This window comes from Phytophthora ramorum, assembly GCF_020800215.1.
Source record: "Phytophthora ramorum isolate Pr-102 chromosome Unknown Phyram_PR-102_s0005, whole genome shotgun sequence".
In the NCBI taxonomy this organism is placed as follows: Eukaryota; Oomycota; class Peronosporomycetes; order Peronosporales; family Peronosporaceae; genus Phytophthora; species Phytophthora ramorum.
Genome location: NW_027150651.1, coordinates 814,276 through 839,784, shown reverse-complemented (window position 1 = coordinate 839,784; position 25,509 = coordinate 814,276). Strand labels below are relative to the sequence as shown.

At 52.7% G+C, this 25,509-nt stretch overlaps 6 protein-coding genes across 6 annotated transcripts; all 6 read left to right on the top strand.

Moving 5' to 3' along the window:
- Positions 1-1,484: 1,484 nt before the first annotated feature.
- Positions 1,485-2,885, top strand: KRP23_5964 (uncharacterized protein; the record flags this gene model as incomplete). The annotated part of the gene is made up of 1 exon (XM_067891094.1): positions 1,485-2,885. One exon carries the CDS (start codon positions 1,485-1,487, stop codon positions 2,883-2,885), a length of 1,401 nt encoding a protein of 466 aa, XP_067745483.1.
- Positions 2,886-3,856: 971 nt separating this feature from the next.
- KRP23_5963 (Hypoxia-inducible factor 1-alpha inhibitor) lies at positions 3,857-6,281 on the top strand (the record flags this gene model as incomplete). The annotated part of the gene is made up of 5 exons (XM_067891093.1): positions 3,857-4,271; positions 4,853-4,939; positions 5,012-5,261; positions 5,334-5,620; positions 5,713-6,281. 5 exons carry the CDS (start codon positions 3,857-3,859, stop codon positions 6,279-6,281), a joined length of 1,608 nt encoding a protein of 535 aa, XP_067745482.1.
- A 265-nt stretch (positions 6,282-6,546) lies between these two features.
- Positions 6,547-8,476, top strand: KRP23_5962 (Tyrosine aminotransferase; the record flags this gene model as incomplete). The annotated part of the gene is made up of 9 exons (XM_067891092.1): positions 6,547-6,739; positions 6,809-6,878; positions 6,953-7,214; positions 7,292-7,405; positions 7,517-7,573; positions 7,635-7,865; positions 7,949-8,125; positions 8,193-8,291; positions 8,372-8,476. The coding sequence occupies 9 exons, from the start codon at positions 6,547-6,549 to the stop codon at positions 8,474-8,476; spliced, it is 1,308 nt and encodes a 435-aa protein (XP_067745481.1).
- A 307-nt stretch (positions 8,477-8,783) lies between these two features.
- KRP23_5961 (1,3-beta-glucanosyltransferase PGA4) lies at positions 8,784-10,778 on the top strand (the record flags this gene model as incomplete). The annotated part of the gene is made up of 4 exons (XM_067891091.1): positions 8,784-8,933; positions 9,042-9,948; positions 10,019-10,642; positions 10,711-10,778. The coding sequence occupies 4 exons, from the start codon at positions 8,784-8,786 to the stop codon at positions 10,776-10,778; spliced, it is 1,749 nt and encodes a 582-aa protein (XP_067745480.1).
- A 268-nt stretch (positions 10,779-11,046) lies between these two features.
- KRP23_5960 (Obg-like ATPase 1) lies at positions 11,047-12,381 on the top strand (the record flags this gene model as incomplete). The annotated part of the gene is made up of 3 exons (XM_067891090.1): positions 11,047-11,076; positions 11,162-12,200; positions 12,278-12,381. 3 exons carry the CDS (start codon positions 11,047-11,049, stop codon positions 12,379-12,381), a joined length of 1,173 nt encoding a protein of 390 aa, XP_067745479.1.
- A 483-nt stretch (positions 12,382-12,864) lies between these two features.
- On the top strand, positions 12,865-25,493 carry KRP23_5959 (Dynein alpha chain, flagellar outer arm; the record flags this gene model as incomplete). The annotated part of the gene is made up of 3 exons (XM_067891088.1): positions 12,865-12,867; positions 12,952-13,150; positions 13,210-25,493. 3 exons carry the CDS (start codon positions 12,865-12,867, stop codon positions 25,491-25,493), a joined length of 12,486 nt encoding a protein of 4,161 aa, XP_067745478.1.
- Between the last annotated feature and the right edge of the window lie 16 nt (positions 25,494-25,509).

Here is a 25,509-nt window from a genome sequence, read left to right as displayed (position 1 = left end):
AACTAAGCATTGCTGGGCGCACGCATCCTGTACGCGCTTCAATATTGCTCTCATGAACGCAGCCAATTCGAAGGTGTTCTCGAAAGGTGTTGTTGGGTACGCCCGAGGCTTCGCAAGCCCTCACTTTTCACTTCGTTCCGTCAAACGCACTCGTCCAGTCTCCAAGCTCCAGCGTCGCGCAAGTGCCATCCTCCGCGGGAGGTGAGGAGGAGGGCGAGGAGGAGGAAGTAAAAGATCGCTGAAGGAGTCCCGACAGCCAATCCAAAAATGCTATTCTTTGCGGAACTCCCAGCGCGGACGTGAGGCTCGAGGAGAATGCTCCGTCGACTCGAGAGCTGCGCAACGGATGTCACGTCATGTGACCTGAACGACGGGACTGAGCACCGTCCAAGTTTGCTTCAAGACAAGACATAGCAGAGTGTCGCCGTGTGCCTATCTGGAGGTGGGGAGGGTTTGCATGGCGATAGCCGGCTCGGGCATGAGCCCTTTCGGGCTCTGTAGGCTACGTAGGTACCTATAGGACGCTCTTCAGGGATAATGGGTTAATTATCCATCTGGAACTGTTAACCACGGGGCTGACGCTTCATTCCGCCTGAAAGCATGGTCCTCTCGATCATAACTTCTCCATTGGAGAACGATATCGTCGAATCTTCAGTGCTTCGAATAACCTGCACCGTGACACGGTGCCAGACACATAGCGGCTGTGCCTTGACTGAAATGCAGCAGAAGATTTCCGTTCCTGGCGGGTTTTGTACGTCACGAGGGTGCAGTGTACAGCAGGACCTGTCTTCTGGTCCGAGGGTTCCCTGGGTTTCAGTTCGGTTGCATTGAAGTTACTGTGTCAAAGCGATGTTGCAGCAATCGACTTGGATATTGCTGACCTCGCCGAGCTATCCTACACGACGTCCGTCTCGCCCGCGGCCACTATCCTATATATATAATACCGAGGTTGATACTTGCTGCGAGGAACGTGTGTGGGATCGGTTTTCTCGTGGGTTGCCTCGGCAGCGAGCGCTTCTCCATCCATCGTCGTGGAAGACCGCTCTCTGGAGGTCGAGACATGGTGTGACCCCCCCAGCTGGCTGCGTTGAGACTTGCCCCAAGTCTCGATTGCAGGTGGAAATCTCTCTGCCGCATTGACCAAAATATCCTCATTCTTCAATTCACTTCGAAACCGGCAGTAACGACTGTGGGTGCGGTTGTCGAGACCGGTTGGTAGCTGCACATGTTTTCCTTTTGACAGTCACAGGCCACGTCCTGCCGTGTGCAACACGCCATTCTCACTGTGATACTTGTTGCTTTCTCTCGCTTGCTCGGTCGTTCCCATCTGTCTGCCTGCTCAGAAGAAATCTCGCTCTTCGACGGAGAGAAGACACGAACATTGACCCATTGGCAGGTAGCGGAGTGCGGCATCTGGTGGATTTCCCTCGATCAAGTGAAGTAAGGAGGCAGAGAGAAGCAGCGATATAAGAAGGGGGGAGGCCATGCCGGTTCAAGTGCGAAACAAGTTGCCTGGCAGAGAGCACCTGCCGGAGAAACCCATGCACCAAGACTTCCCCGTGTTGTCCTGCAGCCTGGCAGTGAAGCCTGTCAAACGTAAACCGCTCGTGAAAAGCCGATTGGCAATGGTGGCCAACAGCGAGCGCGTCAAGAAGCCGCGCCGCCTTCCCGGCGATGAGACCGTCTTCTACAGCAATATATGGTCGCCACCCGAGTCCACGCGGGACGTGCGTGTTTCCAAGAAGACGACGCAGCTCGTGGACATCAGCCAGGTAGCGCACGTACTCACGACTATTGACTACAAGAGTGGCTACGAAGTCCCATCCGACACGGCGTTTTTCAATATCTGGGCGTCCATCGAATCGATACAGAATACCAAAAACGCCGCCATGATGAGCAAGACGCAGCAGAGCGCTAGTAATATGTCGACGCCCATTTCCGAACACAGCAGCGAGGAATGTTCATCGGTGGCCACGTCGTCTAGTCAGTTGAGTCTCGGGCCACTGAGAATGGATGCGAGCGCGCTTCGACGAGAGCTTTCAGGAGACGATTTTACCATGGTGATGAGTGCTCCCGTGTCCGCCCCGCAGCGCAAGGGCGAGAATGTAGTGTTTTCGACAGTGTTAACGCACAAGGATGAAGTCGACATGAGCTGGAATTCGCAGTTCCTGCTGGGACTGCATGAACCAGTTCGGCACGCGCTTTTCGTAATCGATCGCTTCTTGGAGCGCAGCCGGAGCTTGAAGTCGCCCATGAACTGGAACGTGGGCGCGTTTTTCATTTGGTTCAAGATGCACTTCGTCGAGTTTGTCCGAAACCAGCACGACGTGAAAACAAAGGTGCTGCTTCCGCACGTGGTTATCAAGTTTGTGGAGAAGCGTGATATCGTTGCCCTGTACCAAGCTATTTTCACATTGGTGGATGTGATCGTTGAGCAGGAGGACGGATTGCTGCTATCAGCAGTCTCGTCAGCGGATTCATGGCAAGCTCGTTTGGGTCTACTTCAGGACGATATCCGACGTCTCAACCACCTGCTTTTCAACGTGCTGGCGCTAGAAGAAGAAGCCTTCAAGCCCGCTATCGAGCTCGCATTTTCAGAAAAGGCTTTCCAGCGGTATGTGATGCCGCGTATCTTTCGCGCGACCAAACCCAAGCGCGTTATGGTACCATGGATTGTGGAGCGAAGTCGCGTCTGGGGTGGCACCAAGGTCGCTAAAGCGTATAAGGACGACCTGTCATTCACTGCGCGGTTCCTATATGACCACGTGTGGCACCCGTACTTTGAAGCGAATATTGCATCTGCCATGAAACACTTGGGCAACGAAGTCGAAGGTATGGCTGCCAACGGTTTGGATGAGTCGTGGTTTGGATGCTCGGTCATGTAGTGAGTGACCATTAACACCGCAGGTGTGCATCCGAGAGATCATGACAATATCGGAGCAGTGCTGCTTCCAGCAATCGACACCAACAGAAGGACCGAACGTTCTCGTTTAGTATTTAAAAGGGAGCCCCAAATAAATTGTCGTTCCCTCTCGTTCGCGTTTGATCGGTCAATAGTTTTCTTGCCGAGTTGCTGAGGATAACCAACCGCAAAATAGATCAAACGATGGAATTGAGGAACTCCAACACGCGCTTTGCGACCAGGAGCTGCCTCGTTCTAAGCTTGATATCTTCCGTGCATTTGCTTTCCCCTTGCGAGCCGCGGCTTCTGCTCTCTTAGCTGCCGCAATTCCTTTTCTAGCACAGTCACGTTATCCTGATTGGGACTGTTGATCGCCTTGAGCAACGCGGAACACACCGCGACATTCGCCGCATATGCTGTAGTTGTCGAGAGTACAATCTTCCTCTAGCTCGCAGCCCAACGGTTTGAGTTGCTGTTGGCTTTGCAACGCTGAGCACGGCCTCGTGGAAGCTAACGTCTCCGGGTTGCGATGTTTCCGAGCGCTTAGCCATCATCCACAGCAGCGTAATGCATTTCAGGTCGTAGTCGATGGCGATGGCGACTGACGCCGACTTGGACCCACCTGCACTACACGTAGTGTGCAACTCGCTCGTATCCGAAACGGAGCATCCAGTGGCGAGCGCCCGAGTCCTCCAAGCGCAGCCATTGCGGGCTACGCAAGCGTTGGCACGTCTTGCAGTGACATCCATGACTGCAACGTCAACTGTCGAACATATTGGGCACTGTCGGTGTCGAATCGAACATATTGGGCACGTCGGTGTCCCGCGCAGTGCCAGCCATGCTTCAACTTGGTGTGCATTCCACACTACTCGATGTGCGGTACACAAATCTTAAATCTGCGACAAGGTTCACACCATCCATCCCAAAACCTGCGCGTAACGAGTGCTTGGCGCAATGAGCGAGGTGGCCGAGAATCCGCCAACCAAGCAGGAAGGAACAGCGCTGCAGCCTCCCACGGACGCGCAAGGACATCCTGTGCGCGAGTGGATTGACACGCTGCTGCAGGCGGCCGGAATCGCCAAGGACAAGCAAAAAACGCCTGCGCAGAGCGACGACAAGGCCGCGGTCAATCCAACAGACGCTACGGCTGCACCCGACGACGCTAGTGTATCTACTACTGTTGCAGATGCAAAGGATGCTGCTGCAACTGATGCGACAACGAGTGAATCGAATAAAGAGGACGAAGACAAGGAGTCGTCACCGACGGTCTCCGATACAAAGGACGTTTCAATGGACCCTGCTGCCGATGAAGCAAAGCCCGGGGAAGGAGCTTCTGCTCCAGCGCCGAAGCGATACCGCCGCCGGAGATGTGAAATAGAAGGTTGCTCCAAGTTCGCGCGCTTTAACAACGCCTGCTCGGGGCATGGCGGGCGGCGTCTGTGCGCGGAGGCAGGCTGCGAGCGCGTAGCGCAGTTTGGCCACAAGTGCAGTGCACACGGTGGCATCAAGTTTTGCAGCGTCGAGGGTTGCCAACGTGCCGTGCAGTCTCGTGGCTGCTGCAAGACCCACGGCGGAGGTGTGCGGTGCCAGTATCCCGACTGCACGAAGGGCGCCATATCCAAGGGCTTCTGTCGATCGCACGGTGGTGGCTCGCGCTGTGCCGAGGAAGGCTGCGAGAAGTGGGCCCAGCGCCACGGATACTGCGTGCGCCACTCGAAGTCATCGTCTGCTCCGAAGGCGACGCCTATCCAACGAGCACGGGAACCCTCTGGTGACTCGACCGTTCCATCGCCAGAACCACTACCGAATAGCGCTTCGACTTAGCATCCTATCCATAGCACAGCAGGAAAGCGTCGCAATATGAAATTGAGAAAACATCATGCTGTGTGCACCACACAATGTTTGGCATCACAATGGCGCGCGACCCGGTCTGCTACGCTGGCTTCGCAGTGCAATGCGTGGCACCAAATCAATTGCCAAGGTTCGCTCCAGAGTCCGTTCACTTGCTGGAATCCTACGCGGCACATCGAGATACTGGTGAGAGAAATGCGATCTTTGGGTGCTGGTTGCAATGCCAGGAGCTCTAACACAACGTGTGCAATGAATTAGTGGTGGATATCGCGTGCAAAGAGCGATCGAGTGACTGCTACTCCGGCAATGAGAAGGCCAGACAAAGTGTAGACCTGAAGTTTGGCGACTTCGTGGACTACTACCAAGCGACGTTCAGGAAGCAGTCGCATTGGCTGCAGACGGTGGGTGGCCTGGAGTTTTATTTGGCGCAGTGCCCCATTGCAGTGCCCAAGCCCGATGCTACGTGCACCAAGGCAAGTCTGCCAGCCATAATGAACCATTTCCGCATGTAAGGTGGTTATTCTTGTCATCTCTTGAGCCTGCAACTCTGACGGGCTTGTTTGTGGGCTTGCTACTGCAGACCGGCATGCCTTCAAGGCAAGTCTGTCACCCAAGTGAACCTGTGGATGACCGTGCAACCTGGCCGGACGACGCTGCACTACGACGCGTACCAAAACATCCTAGTGGTGTTGTATGGGAAGAAGGTTGTCACGCTGTATCCTCCGTCAGACACCGCTAAGATGTACCCGTACCCAGTGCATACCAAGTCTACAAATCACAGCCAAGTGAACATTGTTCAGCCCGACTTCGCAAAACACCCACGCTTCAAGGAGGCGTCGGCGCAGCGCTTTGAAGTCGCTGCTGGAGGTATTGCTGATTGTATTTATGAGCGGTTTACATCCTATCCTTTTTGTTCAGCCGTTGATAACAACTAAGGCGTTGTTAACTGTCCTCTGCAGATGCCGTTTTGATCCCGGAGGGGTGGTGGCACCAGGTGGACTCGGACGAGTTTACCGTTGCCGTCAATTACTGGTGGAATGGCGTGCGAGATCAGCTCGTAGAAGACCCACGCATGGCGCCGTATTACGGCCGGGTTATGCTGGAGGAGCTAGTGAAGCAGCAGTGCGAGTCGCGTCTGTCAGCCGTGCGGTCTTCAGCGGCAGCAGGTACCCAGAGTACATTCCAAGACGAAAGAAGAGTGGTGGCAGCTATTGTTGCAGCAAACTCTCAGGAAACTCGCGAGAGGATTTTTCTATCGCTGGACGCCACCACCTTCGTAAAAACTCAGCGACTCCTGGCAACGGATCATGCCCCATGCTGGCGGGAACTGCTTGCGAATGCTAGCGTGGACTTGGTGATGGTCTTGGCCGACTGCTGGGAGAGCGATGACTTTGAGGTGGATCTCCTTGGTGTGCTGTTTGGTGCTTTAGAAAGCGAGGAAGATGCGGTCAAGGAACAACTTGTGGCCAAGCAAGCGCAGTTCCGCCGAGAATGCGCTGTCGAAATGTACCAGTCGCTATTTGGCTGAGCTTCAAGCACCTGTTCAACGTGAAGCCGTTACCCTAGGTTGAACTCGGGGCAGTCGACCAGCGAAAAGCAACTTGTTGAGCGGCGGCAATTGGCTGAAATTAGTCCAAATGACGTCGGTGCCCGTCAGCGCGGGTAGATAGGGCAGAGATTGCCTTTTGCGTCTCTGAGACGCCGTCTCAACAACAAGATTAGCCTGAACAGGGATGGCTCAACCAGACTCTCATTTCTTAATTGACCGCTCAACTCAAGTGTCTTCTGTCGTCATGACCAAGCGTGCCACCTTCGACGATCCTGCCTTTGACGTGCCGATGGTAGATGTCAAGCGTCAAGCCAAGCTCCAGTGGAATGTCCAGCCGTCCGACTTCTCCAAGCTGTGCTCCAACCCTATTCGGAAAATCGTGGACAACATCAAGAAGCCCGCGACGTCGACCAAGACCCTCATTCCATTGTCGCTAGGTGGGTGACCCTGTTTTGCGGGTAGTATTTATTTTTCAGAGCTAATCGGGAAACATTCGGCCGTGGCAGGTGACCCCACGGTGTTCGGCAATCTGCACTGCCCCGATGTGCTCGTCCAGGCGATCGTACGAAACACCCGGTTCGTTGAAAGCATGACTTTCTGTCTAGCCGTTCTCGGCGCTGACCTTACTGTTTCTCTTGTTGCTTCATCAGTTCGATGCAGCACAATGGCTACATTCATTCTGCTGGCTCCGAGGCAGCTCGCGCAGCAATTGCCCAGCACTATGGCAATATGAGAGCTCCGTTGACTATGGATGACATTATTATCGCCAGTGGTTGCTCGGGGGCTATCGAGATTGCTCTGCGAGGTTTGCTGAACCCTGGTGACAACATCCTTCTCCCGAAGCCAGGATTCCCGTTGTACCAGGCTCTCTGTGAAGCGCAGAAGATAGAGTGTCGGTTCTACAACTTGAAGGTGAGCTGCTCTGTCAACTAGTATACAACGTTCCCTGTTTGCTAGACTAACGAATTATGCGATCAATGCTTGGACAGCCGGAGAGCAACTGGGAGGTCGATCTTGAGCATCTCTCGACTCTGGTGGATGATAACACCAAGGCCATCCTGGTGAACAACCCTTCCAATCCGTGCGGCAGTGTGTACTCGAAGGTGGGTAGTGGTGATGGTTTATTGGCGCCATTTCGTGGCCGTCGCGATTTTGTTTTCAAGTGTCGTAGAGGGCTTCAATCTCTAACGTTCTGCATTTGCCGTGTCGTATAGCCCCACCTGGAAAAAATTCTTGCTCTTGCGGAGCTGAACAAGATCCCCATCATCGCGGTATGCTCGTTCCTCCATATTTCCTATTGCATTCGTGAGTCTGACTCATTCCAATTGGCAGGATGAAATCTACGGCGACATGGTGTTTGGCAGCAACGTATTTTTCCCCATCGCAACTTTGACGAAGACGGTGCCGGTCGTGGCCGTGGGCGGTTTGGCCAAGCAGTTCCTTATCCCCGGCTGGAGGGTTGGTTGGGTCATGGTGCATGACCGCAACAACGTCCTGAGCGACGTGCGCACCGCCTACTTCAAGCTGTCGCAAAATATCCTTGGTGCAACCTCGCTGGTCCAGGTAACAAAACGACATTCGTCGCATCTCATGGCTGCTTGAACGACAGCTAATATGTCCACGTCGTTTGCCTGTGCTGTCTACAGAGTACCATCCCTGATCTGCTGACCCCCATTCCCGGTAGTGCCGAGGAGCAGTCTCTCATGGACTTTAAACAGCGGTACTTTTCGACGCTGGAGGCTAATGCCAAATTCACGACCGACACCCTAAGGAAGATCCCGGGCCTGGAAGTGGTGATCCCGCAGGGCGCGATGTACGCGATGGTACGCAATATCCGCAACCGACTGCCCACCAATATCCTAACTGGCACCTATGCTCTGTCGTCTACAGGTGAAAGTTCAAACGGACGTGCTGACCAAGATCAAGGACGACTTTGACCTAACGCAAAAGCTGCTGGACGAAGAGTCCGTTTTCGTGTTGCCCGGACAGGTGCCGTCCCAATATCCTAATTGTAGTTGCTGGATCCTTGGCTTGGCTAACCTGTGCCTTCACTATCGTGCTGCCGAAAGTGCTTCGGACTGACAAACTACTTCCGCATCGTGTATTCGGCGCCGCACGAGGTGCTCGCGGACGCCTACACGCGCCTCGCCGACTTCTGCTGCCGCCACCAGTAGCCTGAATTTACTTTATAATAGGGTTGAATCAGGCAAACAGTATGATGTTTATTTTCGTCCAATCGGCGTTCTTGGCAAATCGCACGTAATTTCCCAATACTGATAACCTTTATGGACACATACTTTATTGTACATTGAATAGGACGGGTAGAGAGAGGGGCTAGTAGGTCTACACTCTCAAAATAGATTCTGTATCATAGCCACAGTCCCTCTGTATTGTTATGGGTGCACCATCTGAAAATTCTCTGTTCGGAGGGAAAGACTGTCCGCGACTAAACTGAATTTGCTCGCTGCCCGGGGGGACGCCATGACTGGACGGAGCTTCCTGCTGCTGGCCGTGCTGGCCTTCGCCACGCTGCAGCACCTGACGGCAGCCGCGGCCGTCGACGGTGTCATCGTTGTGCGCGGCAACAAGATGTACAATGCCAAGACGGGCGAGCGCTTCTTCATCAAAGGGGTGCGTTCGAACGGCACGAAAAGAGGATAGGAAGGAAGCGGCCAACTAACACCAAAGAGCACAGTTCAGCATAGTAAATCCTAGTCTAATATGTGTGTGATCCTGTAGATGACGTACGAGTACGCCGTGAGCGATGAATACTACGACAAGTATTCGAAGGCTGCGATCTCGGAGCACCTCTCGGGGCTCAAGTACAACACGTTGCGCCTGTACAACATCAACCCGTCGTCCTCGTACAAGGAATTCATGAACGACATGGCCGCGCTCGGCGTGTACGTGATGGTTTCTGCCTCGCCCGATAACGACGCCTACTACGGCAAGTACCGTTACTCGACCATCACCAAGGGTCTCAGCTGCTCCGGCAAGGTCTCGTCTGGAGATGGCGCTAAGACGGTGGATCAAACGGAGACCTGCTACCCAGCGCTGCTGCTTGAGTACGGCAAGAAGATTATCCAGAATTTTGCGCAGTACGACAACACTCTCGGTGTCGTCGTGGCCAACGAAATCATGCAGGCGGACCTGACGGCCGGCTCCTGTGTGAAGGCCTACGTGGCGGATCTGAAGAACTGGATGACGGTGAACGGCAAGAAGATTCGTATCCTGCCGCTTGCCTACGCCGCTGCTGACAGTAGCAACGATGAGGTCTCGAACGCGGACGACTACCATGTGATCAAAATCCAGGGACTGCTCTGTGGAGACAAGATGACGAAGGGTATGATGACGGAGAGTATTGATATCTACCTGATTAACGAGTACCGTTGGTGCCCGGACTCAACCTTCGCGGAGGCGTATCAGCGTTACATCGACATGGCGCAAGGCATTCCCATCGTTGTCGCCTTCGGCGAATACGGCTGCAAGACTTCTTCGGCAGCGGCTCGCGACTGGGGAATGATTCCTTATCTGTACCAAGAGCCTTCTAAGACGAAGGAGTTCACGGCGGTTTGGTCCGGTGGGCTGGCGTACTCGTATGGTGAAGCCAAGCTTTCGTCTGACTCGCTGTTCCCGATGTTCACTGGTACAGCTCAGCTAGTTCATTCTTGTATACTATAGCGCACGGTGGGCTCATGTTGTGTCTGCATGTTTAGGTGGCAGCACGGACTTTTTGAGTACTCCCAGCTCCAAGTCCACGACAGATTACACGAATCTGAAGGCCATGTTTGCCAAATACTCAGGCTATACGGATGATGCAGCATGGACCGACAGCACGAAGTGCACGTGGGCTCCTACCCTTGAAACCAAGACGCAGTCGACCAACGAGCAGGCAACGAAGTACGGCTGGGTTGTAAGCAGCTGCTCTTCAGATCACATTAAGATCTCTAGCTCAGACTCATGGACTTGCTCCAGTCGTGAAGGCGTGGTCTGCACGGACAGCGGTGCTACATGTGACGTGAAGCTGAGCTCTGCTGTCGGAACGACCCAGGAGGACATTTGCGGCACGTACGAGGTTACGAGCGGTGGTGGCACTTGCGAGAGCACGTCCGACTGCGGCGGCAACGGCCAGTGCAAGGAGTCGAACGGTACCAAGTCGTGCAGCTGTCTGTCGTGCTACACTGGCACCGACTGCAGCGTCAAGGATATTTCCTCGTGCGCGACGCTCAGCAGCTCGGACACGGCCCCCCAAACCATTTTCGTGGGCGTTGGCGTGTTCTTGGGTGTCATGGCGGTTGTCTTCATCGCCCTCGGTGTCGCAGCGGCTAAGAAGAAAGCTGGTACGTGCCTTGTCGGAAGCCCATGCTAATATCCTATCGTCAAACTAATTGTGCTCTTGCATTCACAGAAACGGACAGATTGGCACAGGCGGTGAAGGCTGGCGGCACCAACCAAGCGACTGCTGCTGCTCTGTAGACAAGAGACGGCACTAGATCGTCCTGTATTGTGGCGGGCTCTACGAGCGCTGTGGCCTACCTACCCAATGAAACTTTTCATGGTTTATTTGACACCATCATCACCCATTATCTGAGCCCTTGCCAAATAACCCTCCGTTTAGGTCCAGGGCTAAATATCTCAGTGATTTAAAGCCCGCGACGAAAAGGGTTAAATCCGCAGCAAAAGCTCACGAGCGCCATTCGTCTAATTCGTCTAATAGCAAAGAGAGACACGAAGCACCCGCACCATGCCGCCGAAGGGAAAGAAGACCGAAGAGGTAGATAGACCCAGTAACGTCACTGCAGGTGGGGACGCCTCCTCTCTCTAACTCTTATGCTGTCGTCCTCCCTCTCCACCCGCAGACCACGCGCACGTACCTGGGCCGCCCCGGTAACAACGTCAAGATCGGCATTGTGGGTGTCCCCAACGTGGGCAAGAGCACCTTCTTCAACTGCCTGTCGAAGCTGCACATCCCCGCCGAGAACTTCCCCTTCTGCACCATCGACCCCAATGACGCCGTGGTGCCGCTGCCGGACCAGCGCTTCAACTGGCTCGTGGACAAGTACCAGCCCGCCAGTGTCGTGCCGCCCGTCATGTCCATCACGGACATTGCCGGCCTTGTGCGCGGCGCCGCCGAGGGCGCTGGACTGGGCAATGCTTTCCTGTCGCACATCCAGGCCGTGGACGCTATCTACCACATGGTGCGCGCCTTCGACTCGACCGAGGTGACCCACGTGGAGGGCAACGTGGACCCGGTGCGGGACATGCAGATCATCCAGGAGGAGCTGCGTCTCAAGGACATTGAGCGCGTCAAGAAGGAGTCCCAGGGCGTCAAGAAGCTCGCGGAGCGCGGCGTCGGCGGCAAAGAGAAGAAGGTGGAGTACGAGTCTCTGGTCAAGATCCAGGAGTGGCTCGAGTCCGGCAAGGACGTGTCCTTCGGCACGTGGAGCGCCCCGGAAGTCGAGCTGCTCAACACTATGCAGCTGCTCACGGCCAAGCCCGTGGTCTACCTCATCAACGTGAGCAAGCGCGACTACCTGCGCAAGAGCAACAAGTACCTGCCCAAGATTGCCGAGTACATCAAGGAGCGTGGTGGCAACGAGCCCGTTCTCCCCATCAGTTGCGAGTTCGAGCTGGAGATGCTGGACCTCGAGGCTGGTGGCGAGCTCGAGACGTACCAGAAGGAGAACCCGACGCACAAGTCCATCCTGAATCGTGTGCTCCGCATGGGGTACCACGCCCTCGGTTTGATCCACTTCTTCACGGCTGGCAAGGACGAGGTGCGCGGCTGGACGATCCGCAAGGGCCGAATGGCACCCCAGGCGGCTGGAGTTATCCACACGGACTTCGAGAAAGGCTTCATCATGGCCGAGGTGCAGGCGTTCGCTGATCTGAAAGAGCGTAAGTTTGTCTTTTCTGTTTGTGGTGCTGCGCGGTGCTGTTCAACTTTACTAACTTTACGTTTTGGAATTGTGCAGTGGGCACGGAGGAGGCGGTCAAGAAGGCTGGCAAGCTCAAGCAGCAGGGCAAGAAGTACGAGGTCCAGGACGGCGACATTATTTTCTTCAAGTTCAACAACTAGGTAGGTCAACTGCTGCCGAGTGGTGTTGAGTGAGTCGAGCAACCGTGGTGCCAAGACCTCCGTTTTAGCCATGTGTGGCCTGTGGTTTTGAGCCAAGTGGCAGGTAATGTCTTCGGGTCTAGAGCATGCGGATTGAAAAGCGCGGTTGCAGAGCATCCCGCAATGAAATAAAGCATGCGCTTTGAGCACACTGGTCTACCACAAGCAAGTTCACACAAGGAGCAAGTGCGCTGTGTTTGGTTTTGGTTGCAGGAATAACGACTTGGAGCTGAAGGGGCTGCGATATCTTGGATTTGCCTTGACCCGTCGCGCCTCTTGCAACTGATCGCGTGGAGTTTTCACTCTGTGGCCTCCACTTAGCTCGGCGGATACGGCAAAGCACACAAGCTCCAAGCCGAGGTGGTTTCGGTGTCGAGGTGAACCAAGTGGAAGGAATTCCGCCAGAGCGTCATCTAGGCAGCCCCGGGAAAGGGCAGAGCCGAAATGGTGTGTCACCTGGCCTGGTTGTTTTGTGCCTCTGCTGATTGAATCGTCTTATTGAATATGTTGTTGGATGCTTGGTGTTGACAGCCTATCGGGTATGGATGCGAACCAGAACTAGCGTGGATTGCGCCGAAACAGAATGGAGAAATCCCTGTCAAGCGATCTGGGCACTCGTTCACCTTGAAAGGCTCGGAGACGGAGACTTCTGTCTATATGTTTGGTGGCTGCGATCATAAATCGCCACCAGGACCGACGAACGAGCTGTACAGGCTAGACGTCACAAACGGTAGGATGATCTGCAGGGTTAACCTTTAGTAATCAGAGAGTAACTCGATTTTGCTGCAGGTTACACGTGGTCGAAGGTAGCAAGCTCACAGAGTGAAGACGATGTGCCAGCGCCGCGATGGAGGCACTCAGCCATCCTATTTGAGAAGAACATCATCATCTTTGGAGGCTTCGCCGCTGAAAAGCGAATGAATGACCTCTGGCTCTTTAACACCGAGCTGAAGGTGTGGGAGCAGAAGTATGCTCAAGGTTTTTGGGAGGGGCTACCGCAATGCCGCGGTGCACACAGTGCCACTTTGGTAGATGAAAAGATGTACGTATTTGGTGGCTATGGCGGCAACGGCTTTGGGCGTACCGACTTCAACGACCTTCACGCGTTGAACTTGCACTCATTTAAGTGGCAAGAGATTCAGACTGAGGGTGAGAAGCCTGAGCCACGATCGGGCCATCAAACGTGCCTTGTGAAGGAGCAACTGCTTGTCATCGGAGGGTGGAACAGCTTCAAGCAGTTTCAAGATATCTTCGTTTTAGACATACCAACCAAGACATGGAGCTTGCTGAGCACGTCGCTTCATTCTCCAATCTGGAATCACACGTGTGTGAGTGTCGCCGCTGTGCCTTACTGGAAAGTGTTCTTATTTGGTGGAAACAGTGGAGATCTGGCCGAGTCTGGAACGGCGCAAGGAGCTTATTTGAACAGCACTGCTGTGTTGGATACTGGCAGTATGGTATGGCTAAACCCGCCTGTCAAAGGAGAGCCTCCGAAGGCCCGCGCTGATACTGCGATGGTGTTTGATGCAAATACCAATCACTTGATCTTCTTTGGAGGATGGGCAAATCGCTGGTACAATGACTTACACGTGCTTAATGCAAGCGAGATCGTTGGGCCGCCGTACTCAGTCCTGTCGATCGAACCAAGGCAAGGTCCGATCACGGGAAATGCAAAGATAAAAATTTCTGGCTTCAACTTCACTGGTCAAAACGCTACACTGCGCTTCGCAGTTGCGAAAGGCTCTGTCGACGTCACGGGAGCCGTTCTCAGTCCTAGTGTTATTCAAGCTACAGCTCCCAGCTTCGAGAAATTTGGACCGTTGACTTCCGAGGTTCGAGTGTCGTTGTCCGGAGGCATGTACACAAACGTCTCCACATCCTTCCGTTTTCACTCCGTCACAGCAGCCCCAAAGTCGCTAGCATTTGGTCCATGCTTAATTGCTGCCCTCAGTGATAATTGCCTGGCTGAGCTCCCGACTACATTTATCATCCAGACCAGAGATAAAGACGATAATCCGCGTGATTGTGGAGGGGATGAGTTCACGATTGCTCTAAAGAACTGTGATGATGCCGAAGCCGAAGTGGAGCTGGTTGCATCCATCCTTGACAAAAATGACGGCACCTACGTGGTGACATTTACACCATCTAAGGCAGGCAAATACGAGGTCTCGGTGGATTTTACTGGCACGTTTAGTGGTGTTGCAGGCCCAATTCGCGGCTCACCGTTCACCGCGGTATTCCAGCCGCCATCGGATGAGAATAAAACAAAGTGTTTGCCACCACTTGCAACTCAGAAGGACTTTGACTCGCCAGAGCTGATCCGGCGTGTGATGGCCACAATGAACAAGCGCAACGGAGAATTCCGGCGCATTCTTGTTGACTTGCGGAAAGACATCCCGAATAACGATACAGACGGCCTTGAGACTCTGCGGAAGATGAAAGAAATTATCCGCAAGCTAGAGACAGAAAAGGCAACGAATCACTTGATTCTGGACCAAGTGCGGCAGCTATTCTTCAATATCAAGAAGAGTGGGGGGCATGTCGACAAGGAGCTCGTAGAAATCGAGAATATGGAGAAACTTTTTGTGGACGTCGAGAAGCAGATCCCAATGACCGAGAAGCGCACCCAGGAACCCACGCGGATTTTCAGCGAAAAGACAGAGGAGAAGATTATCGCGTACGAGAAGATGATCGCACAAAAGGTGGAGACTCTCAAGACGCTCGATTTCTGGTCATCAAAGTTGGAGCCTGACAAGGGTCTTGAGAAAATTGAGAGTTATCTTGTCGACTGGAACGTGGAGATGAAGAAGTGCGAAGAAAACACTAAATTGTGTTCGACTTTCGGGTTTCCGCAACTAATGAATGAATCGCTTCGCATGATGGGTCTGATGCGGGCAGATGCAGATGCAATGAAAACCGTATGGGCAATCATTAAGCGTGCAAAAGTTTTTTTCCAGGCAACCCAGGACTTATTGTTCAAAGAAGTGGACGTGAATGCGCTGCAGATTGAAGTTCAGTCTGCATTGAAAGAGCTCAAAAAGATCCCCAAGGGGATTCAGTGGAGCGATGCGTACACCTCGATTTTGAAGGAATGCCAAGCATTTGATAAGACGCATCCACTTATTCGGTGCGTGTCATCCAGCTACATGCGACCTAGACACTGGAAGCGTATCATGGCTCACACGGGAGAGTTCCCTACACCGGACGAAGACCCAGAACAGCGGCTATCCCTGATTTTGAGTAAGAATCTGTTCAACTTCAGTTCGGACATTAATGAGATTTGCTATGAAGCTGAGAAGGAACAGGAACTCGAGCTTAGGCTTATTGAGCTCGAGGCACTGTGGGCAGAGGTCAATTGGGAGATGTCTCCATACAACCCCGGTGCTGCCGAAGATGACATTGTTCCTCTCCTCAAGGTGTCTGAAGAGAACTTTGAACTCCTGGAGACGCATCAAATCGATGTACAAGGCATGAGCGCGTCACCGTATCAATCTGAGTTTGAGCCTCGCGTCGCGAAGCTTCAGATCGGACTTTCATCCATCAACGAAGTGGTGCTACTGCTGGGTGACATCCAGAGGTCGTGGAGCTACTTGGAACCGTTGTTCATTCAGTCTGAAGAAGTGAAAAAACAGCTACCGGAGTTGACCTCTGACTTTGAAGATATTGATCGAGAGGTCCGACAAATTCTGAAGACAGCGTGGAAAACGCTAAATGTGCAGGAAGCGTGTACCGACCCAGGCCTCATCAAACGATTGGAGCTTATCGTGGAAAAACTAGAGCTATGCAAGCACCGCCTGAAAGAGTTCCTGGACGGGCGCCGCCGCCAGTTCCCACGATTTTACTTTATGTCCGAAGCAGACTTGCTGGATATCCTGTCGAATGGATCTCACCCCGACCGGATTATGCCGCACTGCTCCAAAATCTACTTGGCGACCAAGACGCTCACTTTGGTAGATCGTGGCGCGGGAGAGCGGCCGGTCGCAACATCTTTCGTGGCTGGTGTTGGCCACGAAATTGTTGACTTCTTTGAGGCCCCAGTGCTTGAGGGAGAAGCAGAAATTTATCTGGAGACTATCATGCGTGCTATGAGACTGACGTTGTTCAAGCATATTGATCGATCGCTTGTAGCTTACACGGAAATGCCTCGTGTAGACTGGATCAACTTTAAGGATGACACAAACAAGCCGATGGATGCAGCCCAGATCATTCTACTGGCAGCAGGAGTGCATTACGTTCAAGAAGTGGAGCGTGCCTTCCGTAGCATTCAAGGTGGCGAGAAGGATGCCTTGAAAAACTACAACAAGATGCAGGAGCAACAGCTAGAAGACCTGATTAAGCTCACGCAAAGTAATATTTCGTATGCAGAGCGACAGCGAGTGATGGTACTTATTACGATGGACGCCCACGGCCGAGATATTGTAGCAAACATGATTCGTGCCGGAGTGGAGGAGGCAACTCACTTCCAGTGGCAGTCCCAGCTAAAACACTACTTTTCACCAGCAGCGGGGAGCTTCTTGAAACGTGATAGTACATTCCGTGGAGCAAACAATGCTCGAGCTCAGATTTTAATTTGTGATGCCGGTATTCCGTACGACTACGAATATCTTGGAAATGGTCCCCGACTGGTGATTACCCCACTGACCGATAGAATTTACGTGACGGCAACACAAGCACTGAACCTGCAAATGGGATGTGCCCCTGCTGGTCCAGCTGGTACGGGTAAGACGGAGACGACAAAAGATTTGGCTAACGCACTGGGGAAAGTGTGTTATGTGTTCAATTGTTCCCCCGAAATGGACTTTAAGAGTTTGGGAAACATTTTCAAAGGTCTTGCATCGTCGGGTTCGTGGGGCTGCTTCGACGAGTTCAATCGTCTCGTGCCAGAAGTGTTGTCGGTGTGCTCTGTCCAATTTAAGGCTGTATGCGACGCGTGTAAAGCTGACGACGAGAGATTTATCCTTGAGAATGACGAGGTGATGCTTGATCCAACAGTTGGTGCATTCATTACTATGAATCCAGGCTACTTAGGACGCTCTGAGCTGCCCGAAGGTCTGAAAGCGTTGTTCCGCCCGATGACTGTCATGGTGCCCGATCTGGTGTTGATCTGTGAAAACATGCTTATGGCAGAAGGGTTCACCCAGGCCAAGATCTTGGCATCAAAGTTTTACGGTTTGTATTCATTGCTAGGGCAACTTTTGTCCAAGCAGCTGCACTACGATTGGGGCCTTCGAGCTGTGAAGAGTGTGCTATGCGTTGCCGGCGCATTTAAACGTGCAGAACCAGACATTCCTGAAACGGACCTGCTCATGCGCGCGCTGCGAGACTTCAACATCCCTAAAATCGTTGCTGAGGATATGGTTGTTTTCTTCGGTCTTCTCGGAGATCTGTTCCCGCGTGATAGTCCGAATGTGGACGTTCGGAACGACCCTCCGCGTAAGCGTGATATGGAGCTTGAATCCATGGTACAGGGCGCTTCAGAAGCAATCGGTAATACACCTCGCCCAGAGTTTATGCTGAAGGTTGTGCAGCTGTCAGAATTGTTGGCGATTCGGCATTGTGTCTTCGTGATGGGGCCACCAGCTTCAGGTAAAACAGAGACTTGGAAGACGCTGAAGAAGGCTCGCGAGATCATGGGCACTCCTATGGAAGTCCAAGACCTAAACCCAAAATCGGTGAGCACGAACGAGCTTTACGGGTATATCGTGCTGAAGACACGCGAATGGAAAGATGGCTTGCTGTCTCGAATTATGCGAGATCTGGGCTCTCGTCGCCGTGATAATGGTGATGAAGACAACAACCCCAAGTGGATTATTCTTGACGGAGATCTTGATGCTAACTGGATTGAGTCGATGAACTCAGTCATGGACGATAACAGAATGCTTACGTTGGCCTCGAACGAGCGTATTCCACTGAAAGTTCACATGCGTATGATCTTCGAGATCCGTGATCTAGTCTACGCTACGCCGGCTACCGTATCTCGTGCCGGCATTCTCTACATTTCAACATCAGAGGGCTACCAGTGGCGCTGCCTGATTGACAGTTGGCTTGATCGACACTGTCAGCAGCCTGTGGATCACCGCCTCAGAAATATGATGTTCACCCCAGACACGCGCTCCAAATTCCAAGCGCTTTTTGATCAATACATCGAAACGACCCTTCGGTTCTTCCGAAAGAAACTCGTCCCCGTGGTCCCTGTAGAAGAAACGACGCTCGTGACGAACTTATTGAACATGATCGATTGTCTGCTGACACCCCAAGTGTTGGAAGATTACACAGTGATGCAAAACACGTTCGTGTTCTGCTGTGTGTGGTCGTTTGGATCCATCCTCACCATGAGTGACGATGGCACGGACTACTCAGTCGAGTTTAGCAACTGGTGGAAAAACCAATGGAAGGACGTTAAGTTGGTGGCATCGGCCAGCAACACGGTATTTGATTTCTGGCTTGACCCGGAGACTTCGAAGTTTAATTCGTGGTCCAAGAGTCCGTACTTCTACACGGAGACGTATGTATCCCCAAGCCCAATCAATCAAATCACAGTACCCACCACCGAGACAGCATCCATTGCATTTTGGCTCGAGAACCTTATCTCAAAGAGCGTGCCGGTTATGGTGTGCGGGCCTGCAGGTACGGGCAAGACGCAGAATATCATGGGCATGCTAAAAAAGCTCAGCAAGGACGAGGCAACGGCTGCGTTCCGCTACTGTACGATCAATTTCAACTTCTACACCACGAGTTCCATCTTGCAGCAAACCATGTTTGGACAACTGGAGCGTAAAACTGGTATCAATCTTGGTCCACCCGGCAAAGCACGACTCATCTACTTCATGGATGATCTTAATCTGCCAGAGGTAGACCCATATAACACACAAAGTGCTATTTCTCTGCTGCGACAAGTGATGGAGTACAGACATTGGTTCGACCGCGTAAAACTTCAGACGCAAAATATTCTGAATACGCAAATGGTCTCCGGCATGAACCCTACAGCAGGTTCATTCCTGGTTGACCCTCGACTCCAGCGCCACTTCTGTACATTTGCTATGGGTATGCCTGAAGCACCAAGTCTGGTGACGATCTATGAAACGTTCCTGGGTGGGCATCTATCAGGCTTCGTTGATGAGCTGAGTAACTCCCAGTTCTCTAACGCGCTTATCAAGGCTGCATTGAGTTTGCATGCCAGCGTTGTGAGCACGTTCCGCAAAACAGCAGCCAATTTTCACTACGAGTTCAATGTGCGCCACTTGTCCAATGTATTCCAAGGGCTTATCGCATCAAAAAAGGATCGTTTTAACAGCCAGGAGAAGTTCGTTTTGCTGTGGCTGCACGAAAGTGAACGCGTATACGGCGACCGACTTGTATGCAAAGCCGACATCGAAAAATACAACCAGCTCGTACAGATGCAAGTGAAAAAGTCATTCGCGTCGTGCAACACAAGCCGATACTACGCTGCCGAGAACTCATGGCCCCTCATCTTTTGCCACTTCACTAAAGATGGCGATAGCGAGTACGACCAAATTATGGGGACGAACCTGGACGATCTCAAGATGAACCTGCAAATCCAGCTGCGCGAATACAACAACAACGAGAACAATACGGCTATGCAGCTGGACCTGTTCGATGATGCTGTGAAGCACGTGGCTCGCATTGTTCGTATCTTACGAAACGAAAGCGGGCATGCACTACTGGTAGGTGTGGGAGGTAGTGGCAAGCGCTCGCTCGCACGCTTAGCCTCGCATATCTGCGGCTGTACTGTTCGTCAGATCACGATCAGTTCAAAGTACGGCGAAAATGAATTCAAGGAAGATTTGCGCAAAATGCACATGGCGGTAGTGGAAATGCTGTCTCGTAATGAAGAAGATGGAGGTGTCGTATTCATGCTCACTGATTCTCAAATTACGAACGAAAAGTTCCTCATCTACTTGAACGATCTGCTGGCGTCGGGAGAAATTCCAGATCTGTTCGCGATGGAGGATATGGACAATATCGTCAACTTGCTGTCTCCTGTAGCTGGTACGAAGGACCGCAAGGAAGTTGTCAAGTTCTTCCAAGCAGAAATCCGTAAGCGACTCCACTTGTGCCTATGTTTTTCGCCTGTAGGTGATGATTTCCGAAACCGTGCACGTAAGTTCCCCGCACTGGTGAATTGCACAGTCATTGATTGGTTCCAGCCATGGCCTAAGGAAGCTTTACTTTCTGTCGGTCGCGAGAAACTGAAGGAGATTGGAGATCTGCTTGGGTCAGATGAGTCGCGCGCGGGTATTGAAACATTTATGCCGTTCTCATTTCAGTCGGTGAATCTCTGCGCCGAGCGGTTCTTCCAGGTGGAGCGCCGCCACGTGTACACAACACCCAAGTCGTACCTGGAGTTGCTTCAGCTGTACAAAAAGATTTTGCGCAAGAAAGTGGAGGAGTACGCTGCAGCCATCGATCGATTGGAGAAAGGACTTCAAAAGCTTAAAGAAACTGGTGATACCGTGTCGAGACTTGAGGTGGAGCTTAAGGTTATCCTTGAGGCTGCTGAAGACAAGAAAGCTGTAGCGTCTGGTATTGCTGAGGCTGTGAACAAAGAGAAGGCCAATGTGGAAACTGAAAGTAAAAAGGCTGGTGACGAAGCTGCAAAGTGTGCCGTTATCCAAACTGAGGTTACAGAGAAACAACGTTCAACGCAGGAGGATCTTGCAAAAGCTGAACCTGCTGTAGAACAGGCTATGGCAGCACTTGACTCGTTGAACAAGAAGGATTTGGGCGAGTGTAAAACAATGTCGAAGCCTCCTGCTGGTGTAGACGATGTCTTTTCAGCTACCATGGTTCTGCTGGCTGGTGTCCACCCGAACGTTCAAGTTACCAAGACTGGTAAGGTGAAGGATGTCAAATGGGACACCGCCAAGAAGCAGCTTCTGGGTAACATCCCTGAGTACATTGACTATTTGGTGGGCTTCAAGCAGGTCGTAGACGACGGCAAGGTACCTCTCACGAACTGGAAAGAGGTGCGCGTGTTCTTAGAGATGGAACACTTCAACTACGATACGATTCTCACAAAGAACAAGGCTGCTGCCGGTTTGTGTTCATGGGTCATCAACATCGTCATGTACTACGATATCGTCATCACGGTCGAGCCGAAGCGACAAGCTTTGGCCGCTGCCAACCTTGAGCTTGAGGCTGCAAATGCTCGTCTAACCGAAGTGACCGAGCTTGTGGCTGATCTGCAGGCAAAGTTAGACAAGCTGCTGGCCGAGGCAGCTGCAGCCGAGAAGGAGAAAGAAGACGCAATTAATGCTGTTGAGACCGGAAATCGCAAGATGAAGCTCGCAGGCACCCTGACTAATGATCTTTCAAGTGAAAACGTACGTTGGGGGATCAATGTGCTGCAACTTCAAAAGGAGAAGGATCTACTGGTGGGCGATGTGCTGCTTGCATCTGCTTTCATCTCATACATTGGCCCGTTCACGAAGCCCTTCCGAGATGAACTCATTAACAAGCATTGGGTGCCTTACCTGCGCACTGCAGCCGGAGGTGAAAGCATTGCTATGTCGGAAGAAGCCAACCCACTACTCATTCTGACAAACGATGCGCAGATCGCCGAGTGGAACACTCAGAAGCTTCCGTCAGATCGAGTGTCAACGGAAAATGGTGCTATTGTGGTGACCACAGTGTCTATGGGACGAAGACCACTTATCGTCGACCCGCAGTTGCAAGCTATTGCATGGATTCGTGAAATGGAAGCGCACAACAACCTTATCATTGTGCGAGTTGGTCAGAAAATGTGGATTGAGCGTCTCAAAACGGCAATTGGCACGGATGGTGCCTTCCTCATCGAGAACTTGGGCGAGAAGATTGACCCCATCTTGGCTCCTGTCATTCAGCGCTCAACTTCACGTCGTGGCGCCCGGTACGAGATCCAAATCGGTGATGCTTCCGTCCCGTACAACGACAACTTCCACTTGTACCTGCACACAAAGCTGGGCAATCCCCACTACCCGCCTGAGATTCAAGCAGAATGCACCATTGTTAACTTTACTGTCACGATGCTTGGCCTTGAAGACCAGTTGCTGAACCTTGTTGTGTCCAAGGAACGCCAAGATCTGGCCATTAAACGCGAGAAGTTGATCCAGGAACAGAATAACGGCAAGATCGAGCTCAAGAAGCTAGAGGATGATATCCTGTTCTACTTGGCAAGTGCAGACGATGATATCACGAACAACCAGCCGCTTATCCAGATTCTGAGCGACACAAAACACAAAGCCCAACGTACCCAGAACAATATGGAGGCTGCTAAGAAGACGCAAGAGTCCGTGAACATTACGAGTGAAAAGTACCGCAGCATCGCCGCGCGAGGCTCGTTACTGTTCTTCCTGATGAACGACATCAGCAAGGTGCACTGCTACTACATCTACTCGCTGGCATCCTTCCAGCAGGTTTTCTTGTCTGGTATCTACCGCGCGCCAGCAGCGAATAATCTCATTGCTGATGGTGCAGGAGAAGGTGAAGCTGCACCTGCAGCTGATGCTGGGGCAGCAGCCTCAACGGAAGGTGGAGACGACGGAGGGGGTGATGAAGATGCTGAGGAGACCGAATCCGCCGTCGCAGATCTGACAGATGAAGAGATGAAGGAGCGATGCCAAGTGCTAATGGACAGTATCACCTCGTGCGTGTACAACTACGTTCGTCGCGGACTCTTCGAGCGCAACAAGCTCACGGTAGCGACAATGTTGTGTCTGAAGATTTTGCTGAAGGACGGGTTGTTGAGCGATTCCGAAGTCGAGTATTTCCTCATTAGCAAAGCCCACCCGGACGCAGGAAATGCTGGATCAGCCTCAGAGTGGCTCCCTGCAGCAATCTGGGCCAAATTGAAAGCACTAGAGAGCGCCAAGGTCTTCCAAGGCCTAGGAGACGCGATCCAAAATGACCCGGACGAGTGGAGAAAGTGGTTTGCAACCGAGGATGCCGAGCGACAGAAGATCCCGGGGGACTTCATAAAGCTTACAGCTTTCCAGCGATTGATATTGCTGCGCGCCATGCGACCCGATCGTGTCACCAATGCTCTGCGTACATTTATCCTTGACTCGTTGGGCGAGGAGTATGTCACTCAACCACCGTTTAATATGGAGTCTACTTACGCAGAGACGAACTCAAGTATTCCGATCTTCTTTGTACTGTTCCCCGGTGTAGATCCAACGCCATGGGTCGAAACGCTCGGTAAAGCTAATGGCGTGAGTCTAGAGAACAACAATTTCATCAATATCTCCATGGGCCAAGGTCAAGAAGCGTACGCCGGAGACGCATTGAAGCGATTAAGTACTGAGGGTGGCTGGATTATTTTGCAAAACGTGCACTTGATGCAGTCATGGTTGCCGACACTGGAGCGGCAGTTGGAGGAGGTGGCTACTGAAGGTGCACATGAACTCTTCCGATGCTTTATCTCAGCTGAACCGCCCCCGCTGCCTGACATGCTGAACATTCCTGAGTCGCTACTCCAAAGCTGTATTAAAGTCGCCAACGAGGCTCCCTCAGATATCCAGTCGAACCTACGACGTGCTTGGGCCAACTTTGGTGAGGATAAGGTGCAGGCCTGCACTAAACCATCGGAATTCAAGGCTTGTCTTTTCTCTCTGTGCTGGTTCCACGCTATCGTGCTAGGAAGGCGGCGATTTGGTCAACAAGGATGGAGTCGAGCGTACAGCTTCAACACGGGAGACCTCACCATTTGCGCCAATATTCTTCACTCGTACCTGGACAACAATGTATCCGTTCCATGGGACGATTTGCGCTATCTCTTTGGTGAAATCATGTACGGTGGCCACATCACGGATGCCTGGGACCGTCGTACAAACAACACGTACCTGAAAGTGCTCATCGATCCAGGACTTATGAGCGGCATGGAGCTCGGTCCGGGTTTCAAGTCGCCGAATCCTCAGGAGTTTTCCTTCGCAGACTATGCCAACTACATCGAGAAGAACATGGTTCCTGAAGCTCCACCACTTTTTGGGCTTCACCCGAACGCTGAAATCGGCTACCTGACCACGACATGCGAGACACTATGCTACACAATTGTGACCATTGGCGGCGGTGCTGGCGGTGGCGGTGGTGGAGAGGAGGGCGGTGGCGGTGACAAGACGGCAGCACTGCGTGCAACCATCGATGACTTGGAAACGCGCTGCCCTGAGTTCTTTAACATGATAGACGTCGTGGAGGCTGCAACGCCTCACCTGATCGAGGAGCACGGGCCATTCGTCGTGGTGGCTCTGCAGGAGTGCAGTCGTATGAATGTGCTATTGCAGGAGATCCGCTTATCGCTTGGTGACCTGAAGAAGGGTCTCAATGGACAACTCAATATGTCCCAGGCCATGGAGGACTTGGCTACAGCCATGGCCCTAAACGAAGTGCCTGGACGGAACCCGTTCTCGCAGTGTAAGTGGGAGAAGAAGGCTTGGCCGTCTACTAAGTCGCTGAGCGGCTGGTTCACGGATATGGTGAAGCGCCACGAGCAGCTTCTCATGTGGGCAGGCGACACCTCAGGGGGAGGTGGAAGCTGCTTCGTTACGCCGTTCTCTATCTGGTTGCCGGGTCTCTTCAACCCCACAGCCTACACGACCGCATGTCTGCAGGTCACCTCTCGCAAGCGGTTCATGCCGCTTAACCAGATGACGGTGGAAACCCACGTCACAACGATCCAAGACCCTTCAACCGTCTCGTACTACCCGGACGATGGTGTGTTCGCGCACGGACTGATTCTCGAGGGTGCGCGGTGGAGCACGCTAGACGAGATCAATGAACGCTACCCAGTTGGCGCGACTCCTCCAACCGAGTGCGGTGGTACACTGCTGGACAGCAATCCCAAGGAGCTGCTCTGGAGTATGCCTGTCATCTACGTCAAGGCTGTGACCACGTTACCAACCTGGGAGCCTTCCTCCGTCGGCTACCTGCGCCACGACCCGAACGTGTACGAGTGTCCAGTCTACCTCACCCGTTTCCGCGGCCACACGTACATCTTCTTGGCGACACTGCCGACCGACTGCGGCAGCTCCAAGTGGGTCTTACGTGGCGTCGCGCTCATCTTCCAGGACGACAACTAGCCAGCCTGCTGTCAAT